Genomic DNA, 20766 nt, shown 5'->3' with positions numbered 1-20766 from the left:
ACCTTCAGGGCGGGGAGCCCCGCGCCCCCAGGCGATCCGGCCCGCCCCCGGCACACCCCCTTCCCTCCCCACTGGGGGGCCCCGGGCTGCGGGCCGGGCACGGACGCGGCGGCCGCCCCTCCCCTGCGGGACACGCCGCGTCCACCTCTCGCCGCTTCTTGCCCGCAAAGGCGGCCGCGAGAGCGGCCCCTCCCGGGGTGACGCCGCTGCCTGCCTGCCTGCCTGCCCGCCCCGCCGGAGGTGCCCAGCGGGGAGGAGGGGGGGCGCTCAACAGGTGGAGGCTGGGGCGCAGGCTGCACCTGTAGAATGGCTGCCTGGGGCACGACCTGTGGAGTGGCTGCCTGAGGGAGGGCGCCGGGAGGGAGGGAGGGAGGGAGGGAGAGTGTCACTGGGCGTGGCGTGGCGGCGCCCCTCCCCGCAGGGCCCCGCCCCCTCGCAGCCTCATTGCGCACGGCGCGGCGGCGGCGGCGGCGGCGGGAGGTCGGGGCCGCCCTGAAGGTGCGCGCGCGCGCGCGCGCCTCCGCCCTCCCGGTCCCTCTGGCGCGCGCGCGGCGACGCTGGCGACGCAGCTGGAGGAGCGCCTGCGCGGCCTGGGCGAACCACCGAAGGGGCGGTGGCGGGCCCGGCGAGCCCCCTGTGAGCGGATTCGCCCGCTCCATTAGCGGAGGCGGAGTCAGGCGCCCATTGGCTGCGGCGCGCGTCGCAGGCCGCCGCCGCGGCTCCTCCCCCTCCCTCGCTAGGGCCGACGGGAAGCCCGTTTGAACGCGCGGGCGTTGGAGGACCGGGATGGAGCGCGCGCAGGTCAGGAGCGAGCGGCGGCGGCCGGCTGGCGTCGCCTGGGCATGTGCAGAGTTCCGTCCCGCCGCGCTGGCGGGCGCTGAGGCGGGGCGGGGGCGGGAGCCCGCGGCCGGGGCTGCCGGGGGTCCCCGCGGGGCGCTGGGCGGCTCACCGGAGCCGGGGAGGGGGCCTGGGACGCGGCCGCGGCGGCGCCCCCCGCCCCGCGCGCCCAGCCCCGTCTTGCCTCCCGTGCAGCGGCCCCTGAGGGAGCAGAAGATGAACGCGGCCGGCGCCGGGGGAGCCCCGCCGCCGCCGCCCGGGAGCGCCTCGCGGCTGCCCGTGCGCGGCCTGCGCCCCAAGCGGCCCGCCGACGACGAGAACGCGCCGCCCGGGCAGGAGCCGCAGGTACGGCCTGGGAGCCTCGCGGTCGGGCGGGCATCGGGACCGGGGCCGGCGGGGACCGGGGCTGGGCCCCGCGCCGCCGCCTTCTCCTTCTCCTCCTCCTCCTCCTCCTCCGCAGAAGCGCGCCCGCGTCGCCGCCGGCCCCGCCAGGAGAGCCCCCTTGGCCAGAGCAGCCCCCGCGGCGCCCCGCGGCCCCCGGACCTCCGGTAAGTTCCCCTGGCACGTCCGTCTCCTCGCCTGCGCCGGGTGAACGGTGGGGGGCAAGCAGGGCGGGGGACCGGGGGGGGGCTGCTCCCGGGCCTCACCGGTTTTCCTGTGCTTTTTCTCCCCGTTGCTGCTTAGCCGGGACCCGTCGGCCGGTGCCCGCGGCAGCCCCCAAGACAGGTGAGCCCCCGGGAAGGGCCCCAGAGGGGGGGCAGCCCGTGCCGCCCCCTCTCCTCACCCCCTTTCTCTTTCCCTGTCCTGCAGCCCCTGCTCCCACCGGCGGGGGGGAGAAGAAGCGAGCGCCCTGGGACCTGAAGGGGCAGGTCAGCGACCTCCGCGCCCGTGTGGGCTCCTATAAGGAGAAGGTGCAGGGCCTGTCGGGGGATAACGAGAGCCTGAGGCAGCAGCTGGGCGGGCTGCAGGCCGAGCTCAGGCAAGCCGTGGCCCAGAAGGACGAGCTGAGCAGCCGGGCCAGGTGAGCTGGGGCAGCCTGGGGGGCGGCCTGGGGCGCGGCGCCCCGTGGCGTCCGGATCTGAGCCCCCTCGCTCCCCGCAGTAAGCTGGCCGCCGAACTGCAGCTGTGCCAAGAGGAGGCCCACGGCCGTCTGCAGAAGGTGCTGGCCCTGCAGGAGAAGGAGCGGCAGCTGGAGGAGACGCTGTGCAGCCAGGCCCACGACATCGGGGAGCTCCGGGGGGCCAACCGGGCCATGGAGGAGAGCGGCAGGGAGTTGGCTGCCCGGCTGGATGTGCAGGAGGTGAGCGGGGCTGGGCCTGAACGGGGGTCGCCGTCCTCTGCTGTGGCTCTGCAGCTCAGGGGACGGGGTGGGACACCGGCTCCTCTCCGCTCCAGAAAGCATGCGGTCACTGGGGGTTCCTGAGAAAGGGGCACCCCTTTTGCTTCAGAGGTCTGCTGGAGGGTCTTCCAGCTTTTCCCAATGCTTGTGCAGAGGCTAGCTATAACGAAGATGGCCCTGTGAACGTAAGAGGCCTTTCTGTATTTTAATCAGAAAAAGGAGTGTGCTTGTGTTCTATCTTTTAAATGTTCACTTGGTTGTACTCCTGTAATACAGTGGTGAGAATGGCTAGATTTAAGCTGTATGGTGGCCAGAACACGTAGAGCAGCATACGAGCATATTGAAAGTGTTCAGGCGTGTCTGAGACATGAAAAGCATTGATAAGCTCGGCAAAACGGCCAGTCGGTCGCAGGAGGCTGCTTTGGAGCAGGGGTGTCTTCAGGGGGCTGTGAACGCGGCAGGCTGCCTGCCGGAGCCGCCCAGCAAGGGGGCTGGTGCCTGAGGGCTGCTACGCAGGCAGGCTCCAGTCAGACGCAGCTCTACGAGGAGCGCGGCGTCTGCCGCTGGGCAGGCTGGCCGCGTGGAAAGCCTTCCTCGTGTCCCGATCCCGAGCCGGGTAGGAGCCGGAGCGTCCACCTGGTCGCAAGCAGCGTTCGCCCTCTGGGGCCAGCTGGCCCTTGAGCAGCCCGCCTGGGCCGGGCAGGGACCCCGCGGCTGCTCTCTCAAGCTCCGCGGCACCCTCACTTCGCCCTCGCAAGGGGCTGGGTGGCCCTCGCAGGGAGGGCTGCGGGACGGGATGCCCGGCACCCGCCTCTCCCAGTACAGTCCCTCCAGCGCAGATTCCCCGCCCGGGTCGGTGGCCTCGCTGCTTGGATCGTAGCACGTGGGGAACGTCTGTTGGCCCCTGGGAGCCTTTTCTGCTCAGGGCCTGAGTCCACATGGGTGCCTGGCTGGCTGGCCGGCCGGCCGGCCAGCCCTAACCAGCCGGGGCCTCCCTCTGCCTTGTAGCGCGAGCTGCATCTGGCGGAGGAGAGCCTGGCCAGGCAAGGGCAGGAGAACGAGGCGCTGCGGGCCCGGGTGGAGCTGCTGGAGCAGAAGCTGCACGAGTCGGAGATGGAGCGCCGGCTGCTGCACAACACGGTCCAGGAGCTGAAGGTGAGCTGGGGGGTTCCCTCCGGGGAAGCGCCCGCCCCGCCACCCCCTCGCCAGGGCTGATGGGCTCTCTGGCTCTCGCAGGGCAACATCCGCGTCTTCTGCCGCGTCCGACCTCTGCTGGCCGACGAGCAGGCAGCTCAGAAGGGGATGGGCCACCTGAGCTTCCCGGCTGAGGACAACAGGAGCCTCGTGCTCTCCAAGGAGGAGGACGTAAGGGAGCCTGCGCCCCTCTCGGGGATGGGGGGAGGCTATGGTGGGGCAGCCAGGCTGGCGGGCGGCACTGCACTGCCCCCCCCCCCGTGGTTTGCTGGGCAGCATTGCTGGGCGAGGCTCTTGTAAGGGAGATGTTCCAAAGACCCTTCTGGAAGGAGGTGGGAAGAACGTCTCCTTGGAGGAGAGCCTTCTCTGCGGTGGCACCCAGATTATGGAACGTGCTTCCGAGAGAGGTGTGCCTGGCGCCGAGTTTATACTCTTTTCGGCGCCAGACTAAAATCTTTTTCTCTGTTGTTTTACAAACCAATTTAAATTTTAACGTTTAACAGCTCCTTTTATTCAACTAGTTAAATTTGTGTTTGTGGTTGCTATTTATTGCTGTTTTATTGTGGTTGCTTTAACAATCGTAAGCTACCCTGAGATGCCGTGTATAAGGGGCGGCATGCAGAAGTTTTAAGTAAATTAATAATAAACAATAAGTATTAATTAAAGAATAAATAAGAAAGGCTCTTGGCGCCCTTCATCCGGGAGAGCCGCTGCACCAGCTCTGCGGACGGCGTGTTCCGGATCAGGAGCGGGCAGCTGCTGGCAGGCCCGGCGCTTGCGCGGCCCACCCGCTGGCCGGGGCTGCGGTGCCAGTGCAGCTGCTTCTCCCCACAGTCCCACGTTGGCCGGGAGCGCAAGGACGACATCACCTACGAGTTCCACTTCGACCGGGTCTTCCCTCCCTCCAGCTCCCAGGGGGACGTCTTCGAGGAGATCTCCCTGCTCGTGCAGGTAGCGGGGGTGGCCGGGGCGGCCTGGGGCGGCCGTGCTGGGTGGGCTGCCCGTTGCAAGCCTCTCCCCCTGTGCCACAGTCCGCCCTGGATGGTTACCACGTGTGCATCTTCGCCTACGGGCAGACGGGGAGTGGAAAGACGTACACCATGGAGGGCCCCGACGACCTCAGCCCAGACACCATGGGCATGATCCCCCGGGCCGTGCAGCAGATCTTCAAGACCTCCCACGAGATGGCGGCCAAGGGCTGGAAGGTGAGGAGAAGCAGGAGACCCCTTGCCTATGGAGTGAGTGGGGGCGGCGGCGGGGGGGCAGCCCTGCGGCACTCGCAAGGCCTGCTACGTGCGGAAAGAGTCTGACCCCAGCTCTCTGCTGCAGGCACTGGAGCTGGCTCCTAAGAGGCCGGGGCTCCCGGACATGCCGGGAGTGGAAAAGCCTCCGTTGCCGTGGCTAACCCGGGCCCCTGTTTTTGGCCGGAGCCCAGCAGGGTGCAGAGAAGCGGGGGGCCGGCTGCGTTGCTTTCTCGGAGGCAGAGAGCTGGTGCTGCGGGTGGGGGCCAGGCCGGGGAGCAGGGGAGCAGCTCTGCAGGGCGCCCCTGCTGGCTGGGCGCCCGGAGCCGCTGCCTGGCCTCTCCCTGGGACGTGCCCAGGCCTGGCCCGACAGCAGCAGCAGTAGCAAGCCCTGCGTCTCTCTCCCCTCCCCTCCCCTCCCCTCCCCTCCCCCCTTGCAGTACCAGTTTACTGCCAACTTCCTGGAGATCTACAACGAGTCGCTGCGGGACCTGCTGGTGTCGCGGCCCGAGCTGAGCCCCGAGCTGGAGATCCGGCGGGTGAGCCAGCACACCGAGGAGCTCCACGTCCCCCATCTGTGCTACGTGCCGGTCGCTTCGGAGCAGGAGGTACTGGGGGGGGGGTGAGCGCGAGGGTGAGCGTGTGCGCGCTCCCAGGTGCACCCGAGAGACCGAGAACACTCGTGGCTCGGAGGGGCTGCCTCGCATCCGATTCGGGGACGTGGCGCAGCCCCCCGAGGACTGGCACGGAGGGCTCGCGGCTCTTCGCTGGCAGAGGCGCCTCCTGCACCGAGCGCCGAGATGGGTGCCTGCCACTGCCCACTCGACGGGGCGGCGAGGGCTGGTGGCGGTTCCTTGGCGCGTCCTGAGCCCCCAGAGCGCGTGCTCCTCCCATGGGGAAGCGCTTCCCTGCACTGGGCGCTGGCAGGTGTTCCTGGAGGCTGCCAGGAGTCGGTCCAGGGCGCCCTGTCTCCCTGCAGCTCGCTCGGCCCCTTGCGCTGCGGGGACCGCATCTCCCGTGGGGCCTCGGGCAAGAATCTCCCGGAGGGGCAACCGGGGAGTTTCCCTCCAGCCTCCAGAGAGCCGTGCCCCTCCAGGCTCCTTGGCCAGCCCCCCCCCCGCCACGCCTGCTGAGCCCCGCCGCGCTGTTCCTGCCCCCAGGTGCTGAAGCTGCTGCGGACGGCCAAAGCCCAGCGCTCCGTGGCCAAGACGAGCCTCAATGAGCGCTCCTCCCGCAGCCACAGCCTCTTCCAGCTCCGCATCGAGGGCCAGAACGCCAACCGGGAGCTCCACACTTCCTGTGCGTGGTTCCAGCGGGGGCACGGGGGGGCATCGGGTGGTTTGGTGAATGCGTGGAGAGCCCCCTCCCTCCCACCTGCTCTCCTGGCTGGGGCCCTGCTGTAGTAACCTTGGGCTTGGGCGGAAAAGCTCTCCAGGGCCATCTGGGAGGAAGAGAGGAACAGGGTCTGGGGGAGGACAGCTGGCCGCTGCCCCCTCACTCGGCCTCTTCCTGCAGCTGTGCTGAGCTTGGTGGACCTGGCCGGCAGCGAGCGCCTGGATAAGTCGCTCTCAAAGGGGGATCGCCTCCGAGAGACGCAGGCCATCAACAGCAGCCTCTCCAACCTGGGTCTGGTCATCACGGCCCTCAGCAACAAGGTGGGTGGGCGCCCGCGCGGGGACGAAAGAGCCCTGTTCCCGTTGCGTGGGCTGTGGGGATGCTGGCCCGGCTCACGGGCGTCGCGGGGATGACTGGGGGACCGTGTGCGCCGCACCGTCCCGGCACCCGGAAGCGCACCAGGCGGGCAGGGCTCTTTCCCTTCTCCCTCGCCACGCTCGAGGCGGCTGCCAAATCGCTTGGCCCAGCCGCTCTACGCTGGCCGTGTCCAGCGAAGCCCGAGCCCAGCCTGGCCGTCGCCCTCGTCCTCACGGGAGCCTGTGCCGCGGGGCGGGGGGGCGAGCTGGACTGGGTGCCTGGGAGCTCTGGGGCCCGACCCTGCTCGGCCACAGGCTGTACTGGGTGGCTCGGGGCCAGCGGTGCACTTGTTCACCTGGAGCCCTGCCGGCTGCCTCGGGCTCCTCGAGGAGCGAGAAGGTGGGACGCGCGGGCGATGCAGCGATGGCACCGACGCCAAACCTCTCCCCGCAGGAGGCCCACATCCCCTACCGCAACAGCAAGCTGACCTACCTTCTCCAGAACTCGCTGGGGGGCAACTCTAAGATGTGAGTCGGCGAGGGGCGGCGGGCCGGGCTGCCGGCAGAGGGATGCAGCCCGGCCTGGGGGGGGGGGCAGGGGGGGGAGGGTGTGCTGCCTTTGGTCTCCTCTGTGTGTCCCCCCGCCCCTCGTCCCCTGAACAAGCTGCTTCTTGCCCCCCAGGCTCATGTTCGTGAACATCTCTCCCTTGGAGGAGAACTTCGGAGAGTCCCTCAACTCCCTCCGCTTTGCCCGAAAGGTAAGTGGCCCCCGGGGGGGCAGGTGGAGAGGAGCCCAGGCGTGGGCCGCTCGTCCCAAACGCCCCTCTCGCCCGCCGGGGCCTGGCCCACAGGACCGAGGGGGCGCAGGGCCCGGCCTGGCCGGAGCCAGCTCTGGCTCGGGAGGGGGCGGCTCCTCCTGCCCGGGGCTCCCACGACCCCCCACTGCCCCTTCTGCACCACAGGTGAACGAGTGTGTGGTTGGCACGGCGTCCGCCCACCGGAAGTGAGGGGGCCGCTCGTGGAGCAGAGGCGCCTCGTGGAGCTCGGCAGCATCTCTCTGACTCTCTTCTTCGTTAGTGTTGATACTCCTTATATGTGCTGTTTTCTAATCGATGTTTGTACGGAAGTTTTTCAATAAATTTTTGTGTGTGATCGGGCAGCGTGGTTCATCCGGCGAGCAGGCGAGTCTCCCCTTGGTTTTTCCTTGTGTGCGGGGGCCCCAGTTCACCTCCCGGCATCACGGCCTGTGTTCGTGCCGCAAGCAGAGCCCCCAGACTCGCGCTTCCCCCCACGCGGGGCCCGGAGTGGCAGGGGACCGCCTCCCCCCCCCGCAGTTCACGGGTGGATTGCCGAATCGATCACAGGCTCGTGAAGCAGTCCAGAGTATGGGCGACTGTCTCCTTGGAGGCCTTTAGGTGTGCAAGAGCCTCCTCTCAGGGTGCCAGGCTCCCCTGTCGCCTGGCTCCGGCAGTGAGGAATTTTTTCCTGCCCGAATCTGGTTTATTGCTGTTTGTCTGGATTATCCCATTTTATGTTATTTATTTATTATTTATTTAAAGGTTCTGTATGCCGTCCCCTTGCTATGTAGCCTCGGGACGGCTCACAGAAATAAATATCATACGGATACAGTTAAAAACCCGGAAACACCCTGGCTACACCATTAAAACCCATAAATATTAAACATTGTTAAAATATTGTATGATTAAAAAGGTCTTAGCCTGGTGCCCCAAAACAAATAACGACGGCACCAGGCGGACCTCTGGGGAGCGCATCCCATGTGCCGCACTCAGTGAGAAGAGGCCTGGACCCCCTCCTTGGGGCAGCCTTCAAGGGACTTGAGGGGGGTCTCTTGTCCCCTGAAGGCCCGGTTCCCCCATATCGAATCGTGCCACCTCACGGCCTCCTTTTCCCGAGGCCGGCCTGTGCCCATGGCCAGATCCTTTGCCGCGCCCGGCATCCCCCATCTCGCAGCCGGATCTGGATTGAGACGCCCCAGCTGTAATCGGTTCTGGGGGAATCCATGGGGCTTCCAGCGATGGCTCGCCGCACCGCTTGCACACAGACCGACGGCTGCGCGATCCGCCCCGGAGTTGTGCGCTGGGATCGATTCACGCATTCATTCGCGCAGTGCCGCTGCACACCATCGGAAAGGCCTGGGAGCAGCATGTCGGTTCCACCAGGCGCCCGCTCTCCCGCACGGACACGTGGGCAGGGGCACCGGGCATCGCAGCAGCCCCACCGGGGGCATCCGCACCACCACCACCGCCTAGTTCATTCCATTTTCATATGGCCCATTGTCAGAAAATCCCGGAATCTCAATTTGTGAGGAGGAAATAAAACGCGGGTTCGTGGGAAAGATGAAGCGTCCAGACCATCTGTGCCTTTATTGTTTGGCCCAGGTTCCCCGCAGGTCCGTACTCACGATAATGCATTACCAGGCAGGCAGAGGTAAACTTGCTGCAAGGTTTCAATACAACCACAGTGTATTTTATACCCTCCTGGTCACGTACGCAGGTAAAGAGCAATTCCTGACAGAATGCAGACATTACAATGAGATTCTGAGATCATCTCATTCAGAACAGGTAAAGAAATGTCAGTCAATCACACTGTAACAATGCGATTACAATATTGCTGATTGCCTGTATTGACACTTTAGTTCAGTAGCTTGAACCCATCTCCAGGTCTGCTTAAGACATGTAAATTCAAGCTACTGAGAAACTATGCATGAGCTTATAAGCTCATCCAGACTCAGACCCTAAGTATTGCATGCGCACCATTCTGAATGCCCAGGGCACATGGAGCCCTCCGGGCTAGCAAAAGACACTTCCTGGTAAACTGAATTCCAACAATGATTATTTAATCAATGTGAAGGCATGCAATATATATTTGGACTAAATGGCCTCTCTAGTGCAGCTAACAGCTAAAGGTGAGAGAAAGGAGAAGGGGATGAGTGCCATTTTAAACAGTGGCTTAGCTTGGAAAGATGCTGATTTTGAGGAGTGCAGGATTGATTCCGCAATGCAAAAGCACACAGAAGCAATGCATTTCTGACAGGATTTATCCAAATTTTCCCAACACCATCAGCCAAGGCTGTTCGGGCAGCCAACGAAAAAGAAAACGGAACGCGATGGCTCGATTTGGCAGGGGACCCGGAAGTTCGCTTCCAGGCGCTGCGAGGCGGCTCTACTACGTCGCGCTTTGTTTGCGCCACTCCTCTGTGGAGGCCGCCATCGAGCAGCACGGGGGGGGGGGAGGACGAGGGAAGTGACGCACGCATGCGCAGGAGCAGCGGGCGCGGGGTGGGGAGGCCTCGGCCCCTGATTGGCCGCCACCAAACGGGGGTCACTTTTTAAATGCATCCCGCACGGCCCCCTTCAAAGCCTGCCCGGGGAACCCCGCTTCGCCGGAATGGGACGGGCCGGGGGGGCGTGGTCGCGTGGCGACTGGAAGTCACGTGGGAGGGGAAAGCGTTGCGGCGCCTTGTTCCGTACGACAAGATGGCGGCGCCCGCGATCCCCCGCACTGGATGGCGCGGGGAGAGAATTGCTCGGAGGGGCAGGGGCACGCGCCCCGCGCCTTCGGGCTGGAGGGAGGCTGAGGAGGTCGGAGAAGGGCCCGGCTGCTTCCGCCTCCTCCTCGTCCCCTCGGTACGTACAGCAAGATGGCGACCGCGTGCGGAGGGTGAGGCGCCACTTCCGCTCCTGCGCGGCGCGCGGCAGCGGGGGGGCGAGCGAGAGGCGTTGGTTCCGCCGGCGGCTCCGAGCGAGTCCGCGGAGCGCCGCTCTTTCTCTGCCCGCCGCGCCGCCCTTCCTCTTGGCCGCCCGATGCCGCGCTGCTCGCCCGCGCCCGAGGGGGCCGCCGCGCCGCCGTCCCCGGGGTCCCCGCCTGGGCTGCGGCGCTCGCCTGCTGCCCCGGCCTTGCCCGGGGCCCGCCCGGGGCCCGCCATGGCCGCCTCCGGCCGGAGCGAGGACCGCGACAGCGACGGCGGCAGCATCATCGTCCTGGACGACGAGGAGGAGGAGGAGGGGGAGGAAGAGCGGGAGGAGGAGGAGGGCAGCCCCGCCCCCCCCGAGCGGGAGCAGGCGCGGGGGGCCTCCCCAGGCCGCTCCTCCGGGGCCCCCGGCAACTCGGGCCCCAGGAAGCCCGGCCCGGGCAAGGACGCCGCCACCCTCCGCGCCAGGAACGGGCGCCTCTTCGCCGAGGCAAGTGCGGCCGCGCCGGCGGCTCTTCCCCTTCCCTTTCCCCTTCTTTCCGGAGGGAAAACGGGCACCTGGTTGTCGGAATGCGCTCGCGTGTCCATCCTTTGCAGCACCTTTCTGTCCTCCCGCTCGGGTGGTGAGAGTTTGCAGGGCCTTGACCTTACTTGCACTGCGAGCCTGCTGCTGGGGGAAGAAAAACCAAAAGCTTGCTTTCATTATTCTCTTGAGTAATTCTCAAACACGAGGTGGAGGAGGAGCAATTTATTGTTAGCGGTGTCCTCCTCTTTAGGGGTCTCTTCTCTCAAAAGGCCTCCCAGGTCATGCATGGTTATAGATGGGCATTTTCTGGCTGTGGTGGTGGATGTGGCGGTTGTGCATGGGCTCAAAACAGGCAGGCTGTCATGCGCAAGTGCGGGGCGGAGTGCCTGTGGCTCCGTGGCAGGCTGGATAGCAGTAATGTGTGAACAGAGAAACCGCGCGAGGCAGAAGGGGTCTCCCGGGCCATCTAGTCTGACCCCGGCTCCAGCCGGCTCTGCTCATAGAAACAGAGCGAGGCAGAAGGGGCCTCCGGGCCATCTAGTCTGACCCTGGCTCCAGCCGGCTCCGCTCATGACATGCCCACCATGTGGACCTCCAGCCTATCCTTGAACACCCGCACTGATGGGGCCTCAGCGACCTCTCGTGGAAGCCCATTCCACACCCTCGGGGTCCTGACTGTCAGAAGTGCTTCCTGGCATTCAAACGAAACCTTGGCTCCCTGAGCTTGGCTCCGTTGGAGTGCGTCCTGCCCTCCTCTGCAGGGGAGAATGGGTCTCTCCCCAGCTCCGTGTGACACCCCCTCACATACCCGCATGTCGCCAACAGATCCCCTCTGAGTCTCCTCTTCCCCAGGCGGAAGGGACCCAGTTCCCTCACTCTCGCCCCATACGGCTTCCCCTGCAAACCGGCCACCAACCTTGTGGCCCTGCGCTGCACTGACTCCAACCTGGCTAGATCCTTCCTGTAACGAGGGGCCCAAAACTGAGCACAATACTCCAGTTGCGGGCGCACCAGAGTCATGTAGAGTGGTAGTAACACGTCTCTGGATCTAGAAGCCACACTTCTGGCTATGCAACCAAAGGTGGCGTTCACCCTCTTGATCACCGTACGGACCCATGCCACGAGTCACTTGGGGGTTAGACAACTTGGCCGTGAAGCTAGCAGGCCAGTGTGGGTTAAGCACGGGGTTGCTTCGCCCGGGACCCTCCCGGCGCTCTGGGCAGAAGCAGACCGGGAGCGAAAGCTGGCAATGACCACGGGCAGCCCATCTGCGCATCCGCGAGGGGCCGTCCCCTGGCCTACGTGCATGCTCCTTTCTGAGCACCGCGGGACGTGGCCGCTGGGCTCTGTCCCACGCTCCTGGGGACTGGCGCTGGGCTCGTGCCTCCTGACCGGCCTCCGCTCTCCTCCTTCAGTTCCTGGCCTTCTGCTCGGAGCACACGCTGGACCACCCGGAGGTGATGTCCTACCTGGCCAGCCGGCACCAGAAGACCAGCCCCGACTTCTTGGCCTCGGTGGAGTTCCACAACGTCCTGAGCCGCTGCCTGGCGCGGGTGAAAGCGCGCCAGAGCAAGATCTACGTGTACATCAATGAGCTTTGCACTGTCTTCCGGGCCCATTCCCAGAAGAAGAAGCCGACCCCGGTGTCCGGCACCTCCCTGGCCACGGCCGCCCCCGCCGCCCCCGCAAGCCCTTCTGAGCCAGCCCCGGAGGCGGCCAAGCCCCGCGCGGTCTCCAAGCGGCGCATCCAGGACCTGGAGAACCTGCTGCGGGTCTACTCCAAGGAGATCCGGCGGCTGCAGGAGCGGGAGCTGGACCTGGAGGAGCTGGACCGGGCGGACTCCGCCTACCTGCTGGAGGGCCGCCTCAAGCGGCGCATGATGCGCGTCTTCCAGCGCCTCTGCGAGCTGAAGGACTGCAGCAGCCTGACGGGCCGCGTGATAGAGCAGCGCATCCCCTACCGCGGCACCCGCTACCCGGAGGTCAACCGGCGCATCGAGCGCCTCATCAACCGCCCCGAGGCCTTCCCGGACTACGCGGACATCCTGCGGGTGGTGCAGAAGGCCAGCGCCTGCCACAGCCTGGGCCTGCCCAAGCGGCAGATGGAGAGCATGGCGGCCAGCGCCTTCCGCGAGGTGGGCGACCTGCTGCAGGAGCGCCGCCACCTCGACCTCATCTACAACTTCGGCAGCCACCTCACCGACGAGTACCGGCCCAGTGAGTGGGGTGGGGCGGGGGGGGGCGGAGCTGGCGGCCCACGCGGGAGGAGATGCTCCGGGTCCCGGGCGGCCCCGCTGGGGAGCCCTGCAGCCCTGCGGGGCCGGTCGGAGCAGCGGCAAGGGGAACGGGGCTCGTGGGCGAGGGCGCTCGGAGTGAGCAGCCCCCCGGCCCCGAGGAGCTTCCGGCTGACCCCCCGGCTTGGACTGGGAAGCGGAGTCCCCCCGGAGCGCCCCCCCGCCATGGAACGGCCTGGGCGGCTGGGAGGACGCTCCGCCTCGCCCACCTCACAGGGCTGTTGCGAGGGTAAGCTGGAGAGGAGGCGGCCTGGTGCCCTGATGGGGAGGTGGGATGCGTTCGCCCTGCCCGTGGAGCGCCTCTGCACCCCCAAACTGCAGGGAGCATCCAGCTGCCCCTCGGGGGTCTCTGAGCTCCTTTCGGGGGTCCGGTCTCGGCCTGCAGGGCACTGAGACAAGGGAGGTAGGACAGGCGCCCAGCGGCAGCTGCTGCCCCACACCCGCCGGCTGGGGCAGACCCCTGCCCACCGCTCTTCTGGGCCGCATCTTCCCCTCGCTGCGGCTCTGGCCGGGTGTGCAGCCGCCCTCTCGAGTGCAGCCGCCTGCCTGCCTGCCGCTCCGAATTCCGCCCCAGAGCTCAGCTGTGCCCTTGCCTGCAGCCCCCTTCTCTTGGTGGCCTCTCTCAGCACGGATGTGGCCAAGCGAGCGGCCAGGCTCCTCAGCAAGCGGAGCGGCCAGGCCTTCAGAGCAGCGTGGGGGGGGTCTGTTTCCTCCAACAGAGGAGGGGTGCTGAACCAGGAGGGCTTGAGGGCTCTTCCGGAGGCTGAGTGGGGCAGCCCCAGAGCGCCGGTGGCCCTGCACGAGCTGGAGTGGAGTGGCGGGGGGGCCCAGGCCTTGCCCCAGCGCCTGCTCTGCGTTTCGGCCAAGGTGGGCTCCCCAGGCGCTTGGCTGCTGCGGGGGCGGGGGGTGCACATCCTTCCCAGAGGCCCAGGCCTGGTGGGGCTGCACAGGGACCCATCTGTAGTCCATCCCGCCTCCCTTTCCCTGGCCACGTGCCCCTTGGGGCTGTCCTTGCCCCCGCCACCCTCTCCCTCTCCGGACATCCACAGTCCGGACATCCACGATTCAGAGGAGGCTCCCCTGACGCCCTTCCTCTCGGTCACAGAGAGAAAGCTCCTCTGCCAGGCCCCGTGGCAGCCCCTCGACTCAGCCAGGCGCCCTTGGGGACCGTCCCGCCCGGTGGGCATCCGCCCTCCTGCCATTGGCATCTCTGCCCACGGACGAGTAACGGTTTTGCTGGCCAAACTCTACGAGGGGCAGCTGCTCCGAAAGCGAAGCAGCCATGGGCCATGGTGCCCCCGCGAGCCCCCAGGCGGCTCCGCCGGTCCAGGCCGAGCCGAGGTGGCCCCGGCAGGATTTCACCCTCCTGCGCCCATGTTGGCCGGACATTCTGTTGCCCCCCCGGGTTGCTCCTGGAGTCCGGGGCGTCCCCTTCTTCCGAGATGCGAGTCACGTTTGTGCACCCCCATTCCTGCAGCACTTTGCCCGTTCTCTGGCCTCCTGGAGGGGCTGGATGCCGTTCTGAGAGCCGCCCCGTGACGCTGGACTTTCCGTGGGTGGCCCTCCTCCCCGGCAGCCATCTTCCCTTTCCTTCCTTTTTCTGTTAAAATAAGTTTTTATTTGAAATTATGTTCCTAAAAAACAAAGCAAAACTACAAACAACATCCATCATCAGATACATCGAGCCCGCTGGGTCAGCCCCCACACCCTTCTTTTTCCATTTACGATAACTTAAAAACATATTTAAATCGTACATGAAGTCCCGTTTCTCTAGCCAATAATAAAAAGAGTCCCAAGTTTGATAGAAGCCCTTTCCTTCCTTTTTCTTGCAACAGCCCTGACTCAACCCTCCGGGGCGTTCGTGCATCCTCTCTTCCGGTGCCGCCTCTCTGGCCCGGGCTGCAGGCCCTTGCCGGGCTTTGCTCCCCCTGCTCAGAGCGCCAGGGGCCAAACCCACAGCTTGACTCAGGCCCGGAGGCAGTGGGAAGGCCCGTACGCCCTCCCCGGGATCCGATCAGAGCCGTGTGGGCTGGGGGGAGACAGCCAAATGTGGCCTCTGGTGGCTTGGGGCCGGTTTTCCTTGGAAGACCCGACCCGGCTGCCGGGCCGTAGCTGCAGAGGTGCACCAGGAGCAGGGGTGGCTTCTGCGCGTTTCCAAGGCCTGGGAAAATGCATGCATTTCCATGTGCGAGGCGGTGGCAGCGCTGAAATCATAGACCCGATTGGCGGGCGCTTGCTGGCTTAACGCGCAGAGGGAGGGGGGCTCCTTGGCACCCCCCGCCTGCCGCCTCAGCTTGGCATCCCCTCCGAAGAACCCGGAATCACCCCCCCCCCGGGGGGTTGACATGGTACCTCAAACCAGAACTCGGGGGCCTTTGGGGGCAAACAGGCCGGCATGCAGAGCTGGGGCAGCTTGTTCCCAACAGCCCAGGTGGGGGAGGCACCCCCCTGCCCCACTCCTCAGCAAGTGACGCGCTCTGCCGTGCCCCCTGGGGGAAGGAGGGAGCCCGTGGCTCGCAAGGCCAGTAGCCCCCCAAGCCCCCTCTCACATGAGTCTGCCCAGCCCCCTTTTAAAGGCCCCGGAAAGCTCTTTTCCAATTGGAAAAGCTGGGGAGCAAAGACTCTGGGTGGGGAGAGCAAACTGGAGGAAGGGCGCAGACCCCGCCTGGGGGCCAGGGCCCCCCCCTTTCATGGCTGGGGCAAAGGGGGGCCACAGTGCCGGCCCCTCTCGCAATACCTGCAGATGCGAGGCCGGCTTTCTGGGGCTTCTGGAGTGGCTTCTTTCCCGTTGTTCTCCAGCACATCCGTAGGTCATCCGTGGGGAGCCCCCAGGGTGCGTGGACGCGTTCAGGTTCCCTGCGGCTTGGTTGCCGCATCTCACGGAAGCCCGGAGAGGCCGGGCTTCTCGGAGGCCATCTAGTCCAGCCCACCGCTTGGCAGAGGATTCCAGAGCAGGGGCCGCCTGCCCCCCGAAGGCCTGCGTGCTCCTGTCCGTGCCCCTCCTGGGCTCTCCTCCCGCCCTTCGGCCCAAGAGGGCGACCCCTGCCCGGAGGCCCTTGCAGGCTTCAGCATGCCGGGGACCAAGCCCGGCAGGGCCCTCACGGCTCCCAGGACAAACGTGCCGTGCGGGAGCGCCGCCGCCCCGTGGACGTGGGGCCTCCACGGAGGCCTTGTGGCCGAGCGCGTCAAGGCCCTTTGGGCGGGTGCCGCATTGCGGGGGGTGCAGGGGCCGGCCGGCCGGCCGCTCTGCCTGGGGGCCGTGCCACGGGCCTGACCCCCCCCCCCCCCCCCCGCCATGGCAGATACGGACCCGGCTCTGCTGGACAGCGAACTCGCCCGGCGCCTGCGGCACAACCGGGTGCTCTCGCTGCGGCGCCTGGAGGAGGTGACCTCGCAGTACGCCCAGCTGCAGGAGAAGGCGGAGGAGTGGCAGTGGTGCAGGCAGGGGGGGCGCCCCCGGGCAGGGCCCAGCGGGACCCCTGGGCAGCCCCGGGGCGAGCCGCTCTCGCCCCAGAAGCCCGGCGCTGCTGCGGCCGCCACCGGCGGACAGGTACGGGGTGCGGCGGTGGCGGTCCCCGCGCGTTCCCATGGCCGTTCGGGCGCCTGGCCCTGCTCCCCGGGGGCGTGGGCCAGGAGCACCCCGAACCTCGCCCCGGCCTGCCTTGCTGAGGGCCAGAGGAGCCCCCTTCCTGGCTGGCCAGGAGTGGGGCTGATGCCCAGCGCTCGCCTGCCCTTCCTGTTTGCCAGGGCAGCCCGGCTCCGAAGGCGGGGGACAAAGAGGCCGAAGAAGAGGACGAGGAAGAGGAGGACGAGGAGGAGGAGGACGAGGAGGACGAGGAAGACGAGGAGTCGTCCTCCTCTGAGCTGGATATGGACGAGGAGCTGGAGAAGTGCCTCGGCAGAGAGGGCCCTGTGCCAGGTCGGCTGTGCTGCCACGGAGGGCGGGAGAGCGCGGCCCCGGCCCAGCGGCACCGGTGGAGCAGCGCGGCAGGCCGGGCCCAGGGGCGTGCCTGGCCTGCCCGGCTCCGGGGCCCCCCTCCAGCCTTCCCCGCAGCCCGCTGCTCTCGCCCCCTGCTCCTGCTGTGGGTCCCCGGCCCTTCCCTGCTCCCCCCTCCCCCCGGAGAGGCTGGGTCACTGGCAGGAGCAGAGCTGCCCCCACACCCCTGGCCTTAGGCTCCTGCCGGACGGCGCCCCCAAGCTGCTCCGCAGGGGGGGCGGGCGATGGTCCGGTGGTGGGGGGCCCCGTGCGGCCACGGCTCGCTCTCTGCCCCTCTCCCGGGGGCTCGAGGGGCACATCCCGGGCCCCAGCTCCCAGCATCGCCGGCCAGGCACGGCCGGGGGTCCCGGTCAGCAGCTTCCGCCTCTCTGCAGCCGACCAGGCGGATGCCGATTGGAATGTGGGGCCCCCGCACACGAAGGGGCAGCTCACCCGGCTTTTCCCAGCAAAAGCTGCCCCGGTTCATCGGGCGCTGCGGCGTGCAGTCCGGCCTCCGGGGCAGCTTGTGACCGAGCCCCGCCGCCCAGCCTTGTGGGGCGTCCGATCCTGGGCGCCCCTGGCTGGGGACAGACGGGCACCGTGCCACTCCTGATGCCGACTCTCCCCCCGCAGAGGACGGCCCCCTGGAGCCCGAGATGGAAGCCGACCAGCGCATGCTCCTGTCTTCCTCTGCGGAAGACCCAGAGGAGGAAGAGGACGAAGAAGACGAGGAGGAGGAGGAGGAGGAGGAGGAGGAAGAGAGCGAGGAGGACGTGGAGGCGGAGGAGGGCCCGCCGCCACAGCAGCAGGAGCCGCCCAGCCCCTCCGACAAGCCGCCCACTCCCGGCACGGCCCCGGAGCAGTTCCTGCTGGCCATCGAGGAAGCACTGTCCCTGGAGGCGGGCGAGACGCCCCCGCCGTCCCCCAAGCCGTCCCCCCCGCCCCCTCGTCGGACTGAGCCGGGGGGCGCCCTCCCCCTGCCGGAGCAGCAACCCCCCGTGCCGGCCAAGCGGGCCTGGTCCCCGGAGCACGAGGGCCCCCTCCCGGCGGACATTACCGCCCTCCACGAGGTCAATGGGCAGCCCCGCGGCAAGAAGGCCCGGCAGGAGCACCGGGTGTCCAACAGGTGACCCCCGGGGGGGAGGGGTCCTTCGCCCGGGCCCCGGGGGGGCGGGGGCGTCCCTGGGGAGGGGGGCCCAGAGCGGGCAGGGGCTGCCCCCGGCTGACTCCGGCCCTTCCCTCAGCAGCTGCATAGAAGTGCCCAGCACGGGCTCCTCCTCCTCCTCCGAGGAAGACGAGGACGGGGGCGGGGGCGGGCCGCTGCGCTCGCTCTCCCTGCACAGCCCGGCCCCCGTCGTGGACTCCACCTGCGCGGACTCCCCCAGCTCCGGCCTGGTCTCCAGCTCCCAGGGCAGCCCGCAGCACCTCCTGCTCCAGGTCTGCAAGGTAAGGGGTGCTCCGGGGGGCGGGGGGGCGCAGCCGGGAGGGCTCCGGGATGGGCCGGCTGCCCCCGCCCTGCCTTGGATCTCCTGGGGGGCCACGCCAGCCGGCCCTGCCCAGCTCTTCTGGCACCCCAGGGAGGTGCCGGGGGTCCACCCCCACTCTGGCTTCAGGCGAGGCTGGAGAAGGCCCCTGCCCCACGTGCTGCGGAGCCCCGCCGGTCTGTGGAAGCCGGGCCTGGACTGGGAGGACGTGCTCGACCCCGGGGGACCGAGGCCCCGGCCCCCTCCCTGCCGCACCCCCGCGTCCTGGGGCTGACCCTCGTGGCCCCGGCATGCTGGGGCGGCCCCTCCCCTGCCAGCCCTGTGGCTCGTGGGGCCTGCCCGTCTCTGGCCCCACCTGCTTGGGGTGGCCGCTCTGTCCGGGGCCGCTTCCTGCCGCTCCGGGGGCCCTGGTCCCCGCGCCGGGGTTGGGGCCGTGCACGGGGCAGGCCAGGGGGGAGCGCGCCTGGGGGGCCGCCCGTCCTGACCCCCTCTCCCCCCGCCTAGGCCAGTGTGGCGACCCAGTGTGACCCGGAGGAGATCATCGTGCTGTCGGACTCCGACTAGCGCCCCGGCCAGAGGCGCCTCAGTGGGGCTGACGGAGGGCCCAGCGGAACGGTGGGCCTGGCTGGACTGCAGGGGTGCCCCGGTGGGGGGGATGGGGCGGGGGGTGGGGTGGGGTGGGGGGGGCGGCACAGTGCTGCTGCTTCTGGGTACGTGGGGGGCATGGGTGCCTGGGTATGTATGTTTGCCCCAAACTTCTGGGAACTGGTTTTATGAAAAAAGGGAGGAATAAAATAATGAATATTTTTCTGTACTGACTCTTGAGTGTGAGTTGTGGCGGGTGGGCCGTGGAGATGGGGAGTGGTGTGGTGGGCTCAGCCTCGGGCCCTGCGTCTCGCTGAGATTGGTTCCCGCGGAGCAGAAGATTGGGGGGGGGGGGACTGCTGCCAGGGTGCCGCTTCAGGCCCCCCGAGCGAAATGGGGGCTGCAGGGTCCCCGGAGGGCCCGGAGAGGCATGTGTTCTGCCCTGTTCTGCAGCAGCCGTGGCCCTTCCTCAGGAACTTGAAGATGGGATGTGTAGTCCAGTGTTTCTGGAGGAGCAGCTGGGCACCCCTACCCTGCCCTGGCAACTCCCCGCTTGCACAGGGGACTTGGGGGTTGGGGCTTCTGCTTCTGGTGGCCCCTTTGCTGCTGGTGTCACGAGGGGTCCACTTCCATTTATTTTATTTTAATTTTTATATCCACTCCCATTGATTTTATATTTATGAATGTATGAATGATATTTGTATGCCATCCTTTGCAGGAGCCTCAGGACGGCTTACACAAATAAAATTCCAAAATACATAACAATATAATATAAATAAATTGGAATCAATCGTTGCCCTCACTCCCTGGGCCATCCGGGTCTCTCTGGGGCTGGGAAGGGAACTCTGCACCAGCTCAGTAGGAATCCAGCAGGCCAGCGCTGCAGCTGGGACAGGTCTGGCGGGTTGCCACCGGCATCTCCCTGCCCCGCGTTCCTTGTTGCTGCTGGTCCTCTTTGCCATACAGCCCCAGAGGAGCGGGACAACCGAGTCCAGTGCCTGCCCAGCTGCCTCCGGAAGGCTTCCAGGACGGACGAGCCCCTGGATCACGGGCCCCCTCAGAAGGTCTTGGCCATGTCTAGCCAGGCCCTGCCCTCCTCTCCCTTGCCACTGTTACGGGGGGGGGGGGGGATTCCTGCACTCCTGGATGACCAAGAAGGGATCCTGCCTTTCAGTCTTGCAGAAAGTGGCCGCTAGTCCTCATGGCTCTGCCGCACCTTCAGTATTAGGGAGTTGCTGGGAAATGGGGGGAGGGGGGATTGGAGCCCAGGGGCGAGAAAGTGGATGCAGATGCATCTACGCTAGTTTGCAAAAATCTAAAAAAAAAAAAAAAGCGACAACCAGCTCTTAACATAGCAACAGAGCGAGTCAGAAGGGGACCCCCGGGTCATCTAGTCTGACCCCCGGCTCCACTCATGACATGCCCACCATGCGCATGTCCAGCCTGTCCTTGCACACCCGCACCGATGGGGCCTCAGCCACCCCCCGGGGAAGCCCGTTCCAGACCCGCGGCGTCCCGACTGTCAGGAAGCGCTTCCGGGCACGGCAAGCAAAGGGCCCCTGTTGCGCAGGCGAATTTCGCGGCCTCCGACAGAAAGGGCTGCTGCGCCTTTAAGGGGCGGGCGGGGTCGGAGGCGCCCCTGCCCGCGCCTGCGCACTGAAGAGCAAGGCGCGTTCTCGCGGTCGGTGGGCCTCGGCGGCGCCTGACGCGCAGGCCGCGGGTGAGTCGGCGGGCAAGAACCCGCGCCTTAAAGGCGAGCGGCCCTGCGCCCGGAGCGAGGCCGGGCGGCGCAGGGGAGGCGGCCCTGCGCCTTTAAGCGCGGCCGAGCCCGCCCGCCCGCCCGCCCGCGAGCGCGCGACGGGCAGCCGAGCCGAGCCGAGCCGAGCC

General features: G+C 67.2%; 3 protein-coding genes across 6 annotated transcripts in view; all 3 read left to right on the top strand.

The window, feature by feature from the left end:
- Nucleotides 1–1517: 1517 nt before the first annotated feature.
- On the top strand, nt 1518–7454 carry KIFC1 (kinesin family member C1; the record flags this gene model as incomplete). The annotated part of the gene is made up of 13 exons (XM_044431037.1): nt 1518–1563; nt 1648–1858; nt 1939–2137; nt 3185–3331; nt 3413–3541; nt 4205–4321; nt 4402–4575; nt 5052–5219; nt 5772–5910; nt 6127–6266; nt 6757–6830; nt 6985–7060; nt 7265–7454. Coding segments are annotated over 13 exons (1665 nt in total), but the record flags the coding sequence as incomplete, so codon positions are not given.
- A 2311-nt stretch (nt 7455–9765) lies between these two features.
- DAXX (death domain associated protein) lies at nt 9766–18949 on the top strand. Of its 4 annotated transcripts, none has more exons than XM_044431032.1 (7): nt 9766–9949; nt 11956–12757; nt 16137–16384; nt 16582–16753; nt 17444–17936; nt 18058–18256; nt 18799–18949. In XM_044431032.1, the coding sequence occupies exons 1-7, from the start codon at nt 9800–9802 to the stop codon at nt 18856–18858; spliced, it is 2124 nt and encodes a 707-aa protein (XP_044286967.1). In that variant the 5' UTR covers nt 9766–9799; the 3' UTR covers nt 18859–18949. The 4 variants fall into 4 exon arrangements, with proteins under 4 accessions (XP_044286967.1, XP_044286968.1, XP_044286966.1 ...); XM_044431033.1 differs by having other exon boundaries at nt 18055–18247; XM_044431031.1 differs by having other exon boundaries at nt 9767–9949; nt 18055–18256.
- A 1618-nt stretch (nt 18950–20567) lies between these two features.
- Nucleotides 20568–20766, top strand: part of ZBTB22 (zinc finger and BTB domain containing 22) — a 2087-nt gene continuing 1888 nt past the window's right edge. Inside the window, exon 1 of the mRNA XM_044431036.1 lies at nt 20568–20599. The gene's annotated coding sequence lies outside the window, so the exon portion shown is untranslated. The remainder of the gene's footprint in view (nt 20600–20766) is intronic.

The sequence above is a fragment of the Varanus komodoensis genome, unplaced genomic scaffold, assembly GCF_004798865.1.
Source record: "Varanus komodoensis strain SLA01 unplaced genomic scaffold, ASM479886v1 scaffold212, whole genome shotgun sequence".
Lineage (NCBI taxonomy): Eukaryota > Metazoa > Chordata > Lepidosauria > Squamata > Varanidae > Varanus > Varanus komodoensis.
The sequence above is the reverse complement of the archived record's forward strand: the minus strand, read 5'-3'. Positions and strand labels throughout refer to the sequence as shown.